This window comes from Asparagus officinalis, chromosome 3, assembly GCF_001876935.1.
Source record: "Asparagus officinalis chromosome 3, Aspof.V1, whole genome shotgun sequence".
NCBI classification, from domain to species: domain Eukaryota; kingdom Viridiplantae; phylum Streptophyta; class Magnoliopsida; order Asparagales; family Asparagaceae; genus Asparagus; species Asparagus officinalis.
Window position 1 is genome coordinate 1,934,449 of NC_033796.1, and position 8,635 is coordinate 1,943,083.

Here is an 8,635-nt window from a genome sequence, read left to right on the forward strand (position 1 = left end):
TGGCTGCCTTTGCAGCCTCTACAACTTCCTCCTCTGTTACTCCATCCTTCCCGTAGGCAATGTTATCGAAGATGCTTGTAGCAAAGAGTGCTGGCTCTTGCTGCACGAGTCCGATTTTGAGACGTAACGACTTGAGGTTTAGTCTGCGGATATCCTTGCCGTCTATCATGACCTTTCCAGCAGTGGGGTCGTAGAATCGCTCGATGAGAGCAATGATGGAGCTCTTGCCTGAACCACTGGCTCCAACAAGGGCTTGGCTATGGCCAGCACGGATCTTGAGGTTGAAGTCTTTGAAAATGGGGATATCGGGACGCGATGGATAGGAGAAGTCAACATGCCGAAGCTCAATCTCCCCACGGACTGAGTCAACTGATTCGGCCTCAGGGTCATCAGGGTCAATGCGGGTGGCACGGTTAAGGATGGAGAAGACGGATCGAACAGATTCACCACCTCGGATGATCTCAGGGGCAAGGCTGACAGTCTCAGCAACAGAGTTAGCTGTAATTACGAGAACAACAAAGACTTTGATGACCTTGGAGAAGGTGGAGGCACCTGACTTGACGAGATGAGCACCATACCAGAGGATGAGGGCCTCTGAGGCGTAAAGGGATAGCTGGGAGATGCCAAAGAGGATGCCAGATGTCTGACTCCGGCGTAGGCTACGGAGTTGCGGGATACGCAGCTCATGGCGGAATAGTGAAAGAATCTTGTCCTGGGCATTGAAGGCTGCGACCGTACGGATGTTGCTCACGCCCTCCCCAGCAATCATGCTAGTCTTTGCATGTGCCTTCGCTGTGTCTCCGGCAAACCCCTTCAGGGACAGTTGCTGGTAGGAAAGTATCAGATAAATAATTTATTAGGAATGAAAGGGTAAGCCAAGTTAGAAAATCCTTACAGAATCTGTTAAAAGAAGGAACTAAAAAAACATAGCGTGGTCAAACTGGTTAAGCTTGGTTAATTTGAGTCAAAATTGGTCAGATATTTGTCATCTGTCAATAAATCCAATGAGTCAAACATAACAGAGAACAAACATTTGATGCAAACTAGACAATTGGTGGTCCAATATAACTAGAGGGTTATAGAGATACAAAAGAAAGTAGCTTCAAATCCAACCTATTAAAGTAAAAAATGTAAAATTTGTAGAAAAGGTTACCGGAAAGATAACTTGTAGATGTTATGATTTTCATGTTTCCAAGGTTCCAACAACAGCACTAAAAAAACTCAGCTGCTTAACCATTTAGGAGAGATCTATAAGATTCATTGCAGATGTGAGAACTACTAACCAGTCCATTCAAAGGAAAATAACCCCACAAAAAGGGCTACTGTAACTGGACCCCATCCTTGGTTTCCACATGACACTTTGGCACAACAATAATTGATTGTTTACACTATTCATACAAGCCAATACTCCTTCACTTTGTACACGTTAATTTTATATAAACACTAAAGAATTTACTAATGTGAAAATGGAAAACTAAGTTGTAAGTAAGCAAAACGTTAGAAAAGGAATTGCATAAAGTGTTAATCCAGCAAACTTAAACCTCAGTTTTAAGGATATATTTTCTAAAAATTGATTTGCCAAAAATGTAAAGAGCCAGAGGACAAATAACCAGATTTGTTTCCTCAGAAAAGATAGAGGCAGATTTTATTAAGAAATAAAACCAAACTACACTTGTATGAATCCAGAAAGGGCTCAGAAAAGTTATTGCCAAAAAGAGGGCAGCAAGCATCACGAGGGAGAGAATCTCTGAAAGGAGCCTCTAAGCGCATGTCCTCTTTTATTATAGCAGTAAAGAAAAGGTTTCCATGGGCCTACTTTCAGAAGTAAATGCAGAAGTTCTCTCTCTTTACCCCCACTAAAACTCAACTTGTTACCATGCTTAGACAAAAGTCATTAAAAGATGGCAGAGCTCTGGCATGGGCGTGGGGCTCTATCTTCAATTCAACTGAACCAAGAACAGTTGTACACATAATACTACAAACGATAAAGGCATGGCATGTATAAAGATGCAGCAAATAAATATGCTGGGGAGTTTTCAATGCATTATTTCTACTACTATTAAAATAGGACACTACCACGCATGGTCAAAGAAAGCAGCATCTTGCCAGATTGAGAAGGGATAATACTAGCTGACAGAGAGATCACATGTGAAATACAGCAACAATTGTCAGTAGAGAACCCCACCATGATTTGTTTGCATCAAGACCTATTCAATTCAGAGATCGCTTTGTCTTTCACTGTTTGAACTGGTTAAGACTATCAGATTCTATAAGGTAAGTTTTATCTCTAAGGGATGGACATGATCCACCGGTAAAGCAGTTGATTTAAACTTTCCAATTGTTTGCAAATCAGAAAAAGAGCTCTCAAGGTATTTTGTAAAAGAATTCTTAGAGGTCAAGGATCGAATTAACAATAAAGAAGAATAGAGTACCTGAGCAAAGTTAGCGAGAACTAGAAGAGGGAAAGTGGCCAGAATAAGGAGTGCTACCCTCCATTCAACAATGAAGCCTACGATGAAAGATGTGAGCAATGAAGTCATGTTTTGTAGTATAACAGAGATTCTCTCTGCTATTGCCGATTTCACATCAGCTGCATCAGTAGCTAATCTAGCAGCTACAAGGCTTGAGTTGTTCTCCTCCTCATCAAACCAACCGACCTCATTTCTTAGAATTGCTGTGCATAATAGTGGAAAAACTTGTTTTAGTGAAAAACATTGCAAGTATCAAAATATGAAGACAACATGAACTAAATTGGATTTCTCTAACCAGCGAGCATCATTCTCCTGACTCTGGTAGTGAGATTCTCTCCCATGATACTGAAGAAATAGTGTTGCACCAGATACGCTACAACCGCATAAAGCCCTGCACCAATATATATGAACACAAACTCCCTTGTTTTCCTCTCCATTGCATTGGGATCCCTATAGTAGAACACTTCAATCATATTGCTCATCACAATAGCAAATGTTGGGCCTATAAATCCAGAGAGAATGGACCCAATTGCGCCCAAAATAGCATAAGGCCATTCTGGTGCATTCAACTTCAAAAGCCTGAAGAAATAATCATCTGGTGCAGGATATTTGCGATCATTGTCAGCGTTGGACACCATTTCTATCCGGCCATCTGCTCCAGTGCTGTATTGATAGCTCAAGTTACGTAAACTTCCAGATCGAAGGCTGAGAGACTTGGTCGAAAGTGAATGGCTAAGGCGTGAAGATCGGGATCTACGAGTTGAACCAACACCAAAGTCTCTGTTCCTTGCCATCTCTTGAAACCTTATTAGAGCTGAATAAGCTCCAGATGATCCTTTCGCAAGAAGCTCTTCATGTGTCCCAGTCTCAACAACCTGCCCTTGCTGGATGACAGCAATAGTATCAACATTTCTTATAGTGGAAAGCCGGTGTGCGACAACCACAGTAGTCCGCCCAACCATTAGACGGTCTAAGGCTTCTTGGACTATGCTCTCGGATCCTGCATCCAAGGCACTTGTCGCTTCATCAAGGAGGAGAATCTTGGGGTTCTTCAGCATGGCACGAGCAATAGCAATTCGCTGTTTTTGGCCACCAGATAGCTGGACTCCCCTTTCACCTACCTGGACCAATAAAATAAATTGTTGAAAGGGAAAGGGAAGGCGTGTCAACTTTTTAAGGAATTAAAATTGATCATTGTGGCAATTGATCAGTATAACACCCAAGCATGATAGCTTCTAATTGAATGCCACAGGTAGATGTCTTCAGAACGTGATTAAATATAATGTTTCCCATGTAGGCTTGGAAACAAAAAATTGAACAGAAAATATTTGTTTAGATGGATTAATAGCTTCGATAACACCATCCAGCATGTCTTTTAACCTTTACGTTCCAAAATGATAGTTACAGACACAACCGTAAAATGGTTGAAACAAATGAACTACAAAAACTCACCTGGGTGTTGTACCCATTCGGAAGCAGGGCAATGAAACTATGAGCGTTTGCAGCAGATGCAGCAGCTTCAACTTCAGCAATTGTGGCATCAGGCTTTCCATAGAGAATGTTTTCAAGTATAGTTGTCGCAAATAGTGCAGGTTCTTGATTCACCAAACCAATTTGCTCTCTTAACCACTTCAGTTGCAGTGTCCTAATATCAACATTATCCAACAGAACCTGCCCTGCAACAGCAAATACAAAGTACCATTGTAGTTCAATAGTAAAAAAGGAAACTACGTAAAAGCATGTACTATGCTCTATGGTTTTACCCTGATTAGGATCATAAAACCTTTCGATTAAAGCCACCACAGTACTCTTTCCAGACCCACTACCTCCTACAACTGCAACAGTCTTCCCAGCAGGAAAGAAAAGGGAAAAGTCTCGGAAAATAATAACATCTGGCCGTGATGGGTAGCTGAAGGTCACATCTTTGAGTTCTATGTTGCCATGCACCTCGCCCAAACACTTCCCATCATTGAGATCTTGAATTATAGAGGGTTTCTGCCGAATTATATCCATCAATTTGTATCCAGCAGCCTTGCCTTTACTAAATGCTCCAAGATTTGAAAATGATTGGCCCAAGCTCCTGCACAAATAGAAATGTAAAATATCAACAAAGGTAAGGCTATTTATCAATTTTTACTCAAATATCTGACTCGTGACTTGTTGAAAATCTCTTGTTTTTACAGAAACCAGTGAAATAACCAATCCAATAAATAGAAAATCGTGTGTTAACCATATGTTCCAGAAATGAATTCAAGATGGAGGGCTCCCTTCTTACTCACACTCTATATAAATGACTAAACTATTACTTGTGTGTGGAAAAAAAATATCAGTAATAACATGGAAAGGACCACACACCAGCATACTATAAAAACAAGAAACGGATTCAAAATTCCAAAAATACTGATAAAATATAGAAACTTACATGCCACCTACAATTGCAGAGAATATTGCTGTGAAAGCCTTTCCACCATCAGTCTGACCATTCCTAATGAATACACCGGCATACCAGAAAACCAAAGCCCATGACATGCATGCAATTCCATAAGTGCACCCAATGCCCAGACCTTTAGCCATCCCTGCCTTGTATCCAAGCTTCAATGTATTTTGAATCGCTTCAGAGTAGGCATTGAGTGCTTTGCTCTCCCCCACAAATGAATATACTGTACGAACTTGTGCAATTGCCTAAGTGATACAAAATATAGATTGAAACAATCAGGTGACAATTTCAACCAATGAGACGCCATAACAAATTCAGATACCATGAAACCTTGTGCAGTTCAAGATTGGTTCTGCACAAGGCTAAAGGTATAATATTGGTATATAATAAACCTAGCCTCTGATGTGCTTATGTTGCAGCAGATTGATCTCATTAGTAAGTCCCAGGGGTCAACTTTTAACCTTTTTTCTATACTGGGAATTGAACCAAAGACTTTGAGAGCCATATTGGAACACCCTGCGCCACCAGCAGTTCCCGGTCAACTTTTAAGTTAACTACTAAAAGTTGAAAATAGGTATAAAGTTTTTAGCGTTATGGAAGTTATCAGGTCTTTATGTCGCAAAAGAACAAGCACAAATCAGTAGCACAAGGTAAACAGTTAAGAGAGTTGCAAACACTAGCAGAAAATGTCTGGAATGCAATGTGTTAGGTTTTTTAGGAGCCTATGACATTATTACTATTTACTTAGCACCAAGTATAATAAATTTTTTGATGTACACAATAATAGTTAGTGATTAATGACGGATAACTGCAAAGAGGAGTTGATTGCGGGATCAATTTGGTGTCTGTAGTAAAACCAGACATGAAAAGGTGCAAGTCGCATTTGCAAAGGAGATCCATAAAATCAGCAAAATACAATGTACCTACTCAAGCTATGTGGGGCATATATGCTCTTTGTTTGCCTCTTATCTCACATGGTGTTTTGTCACAGTCCGTATCTTATTCAATGTACGAAACAATTTTTCGATTTGCACTCAAGGAGATTCCAACCGCAAAAATGCATACGGATAGAGAAGGCAGAGATATGTCTTTTTCTATCACTTTGATTGTTGGGCTCCAGAAGCCAATAAACATGGCCCAAATGGTTCTGATGGTTTCCTTCATGCTATCATAATATTAGAAATTAAAGGGTAAACTTTGACGACTGATTTTTTTCCCCCTTCGGTCTGAATTGCAACAAGAAAAGGGAACCATAACAGCACAAACACTGCCTATAAGGAAAACAAACAAAAACAACAATCCCTATCAACCTAAAGCATCATTTGGAAGTCATATGTCCTGACAAAAAGAGGTATACAACATGAGCACATGATAGAGGGGGCCAATGTGAAATAATCTTTGCTTCTCGTTCCCCAGCCACTGTTGAACCCTCCATTATTTATTAGTCTATTCTAACCATTTAACTCCAAATTGTGAGTTCTTGATTGATTAAAGAGGCCCACAATCAATGATTCTTGCTTCTTCCCAGCCACTATTGAAGCATCCTAACTTACTATTCAATTTTCACCATCTTACAAAAAATAATGATCTCTTAACATGGTGATACCCAGCAACAATAGCTGCAAGTTTGCAACTCGGAAGAATGCATAGTAATCTGCCTACACTAAGCACCATAGTAAAAGCACAAGCATTCCTATTTCCATAAGACACCATGACGGTATTCAGTGACCCATCAATAAATTCAGTATTTTTTAAGGAGTGTATCTCAACTAGTTTTTTCGGTTTCTGTCGTCCACTTTTCCTTCCAATCATGTTTATGAGCTTGACATCATTGATCCATCTTGTGCTTTGCCCATTGTTGAACTAACCTTTTACCTCTGCTTAATAATAGACAGTTTCAATCCATTATAAGACGCTTTAACCTAACCAAGATCAACTCTTATCCATAAAATATGTCTTTACATATTCAGACCAAATCCATCATGCTCCTTTTGAGTTCTACAGCAATGGAATAAGCATTATGGATATTAATATGATCCATAATAGATGCATCCAACTTTAAACCTTTACCCATCTATCAGTCTACTCAAGTTGGAATTGATATTCTTACAAAGCACGCATACTGGATTCATGAGAAATATGACTATAGTACAAGACCAATTATTCAAACTGTATGATACATGTAAGCATCCTCAACTCCACACGTACAAATGATACACCTAAGAAGCTAGTATGTCCATTACATAAAGTATCCACAAAAATATATAAATTTAACTCTAAATTCAAAACTAAACATTTGGATTGACAACTAGATCAAAGAATCTAGATCACTGCCTATGCCCACCATAACTAGTATTAGCATTCTTCCAGACAATAGCAAACAACTCTTAAACTAGGAAGTTGGAACACCCATTTCAATCCTTAAACTTCGGATGCACATTTGTTCCCAATTCATTACTTCCACATTGTCCAACAGGGGATGGATCTACGTTGTGGCTTATGGTGCAGTTGCAACCCTAACAATTTCATAATTACCATTTAAAGACTTCTTAAAGTACTATCTACACCCCATAAATTTAAAAAAATTCTAGATACTTGCCGTCCAACCATTTAAGAGACTTTTTTGGATCTGGCATTGTGTCAAACTATGAAGAACTACCTGGGCTTATATGCAACCTAAATTCGTCAATATATAACAATACGAGCAATTATTTTTTGAAGGAAACTAATTATTTATGTTGTGCGTTAAAAAAAAGGAATGAAGATATATCAAACATGAATACCTGTTCCGCTACAATGCCAGCATTGGCATAGGACTCCCTGCTCTTTGAGGTGAGCCCGGTGAGAGTATAAGCATAAAGACCTCCAGCAAATGCAATCCCGGGAATCACCGCAACACTGAGAAGCGCCAGTTTCCATGCCGATATGACCCACCTGCCCAAATCACTCCAAATGGTTAAATCCTGTTTCATAAAGTACGCCAGCAGAATGCGACTCCCCAAATTCCTTTGACGGGGGGGGGAATAACACACGCGAAAGGGGTAAGCAAAGAAATGGCACTAAGTTAGCAGGCTCATTTTTTATGAGAGGTAAAATGTGCGGCGAGATGCGGGCGAGTGATCGCGTCACTCTCGACCTACACGCTAACAGCACGGTAAGCCAAATGGTTAAATCCTGTTTCATAAAGTACGCCAGCAGAATGCGACTCCCCAAATTCCTTTGACGGGGGGGGGAATAACACACGCGAAAGGGGTAAGCAAAGAAATGGCACTAAGTTAGCAGGCTCATTTTTTATGAGAGGTAAAATGTGCGGCGAGATGCGGGCGAGTGATCGCGTCACTCTCGACCTACACGCTAACAGCACGGTAAGGAATAGAGTGCGGGGCGGCGCGTATAATAAGCACGCAAATCAACTGCATTTGCTAACGTGCGCCGCCAAGGGTCATGGCAGTCTAAGAGTGAGCTCACTTTATTCGTCACGAGCTTCTCACAGGGAAGCCCCACAAACAGGCAGCGCAACATAGCACACCTTCAGGAGATCAACTAACTTGCGCCGTAGTGAGAAAAAAAATTGGGGCGGTAAGTTTACCTTCTCACTAATGGCGTCCTGTACGAGCAGCGTATCGGTGGAAACACTGAAGACGATGTCGCCGGTCCGAGCATCGGTGTCGAAAAATCCGACGTCCTGCTTCAGCACCGCCTCCAAATACCGACGCCGCAGCGCGCT

General features: G+C 40.6%; 1 protein-coding gene across 1 annotated transcript in view; it reads right to left on the reverse strand.

Moving 5' to 3' along the window:
• Positions 1-8,635, reverse strand: part of LOC109832614 (ABC transporter B family member 19-like) — a 10,122-nt gene that overhangs the window by 680 nt on the left and 807 nt on the right. Inside the window, 8 exon segments of the mRNA XM_020399984.1 lie at positions 1-826; positions 2,433-2,674; positions 2,767-3,592; positions 3,924-4,147; positions 4,235-4,551; positions 4,894-5,153; positions 7,692-7,842; positions 8,436-8,635. The exon segment at positions 1-826 is cut by the window's left edge and continues 8 nt beyond it; the exon segment at positions 8,436-8,635 is cut by the window's right edge and continues 44 nt beyond it. Of these exon segments, the coding sequence (XP_020255573.1) occupies positions 1-826; positions 2,433-2,674; positions 2,767-3,592; positions 3,924-4,147; positions 4,235-4,551; positions 4,894-5,153; positions 7,692-7,842; positions 8,436-8,635 (3,046 nt within the window).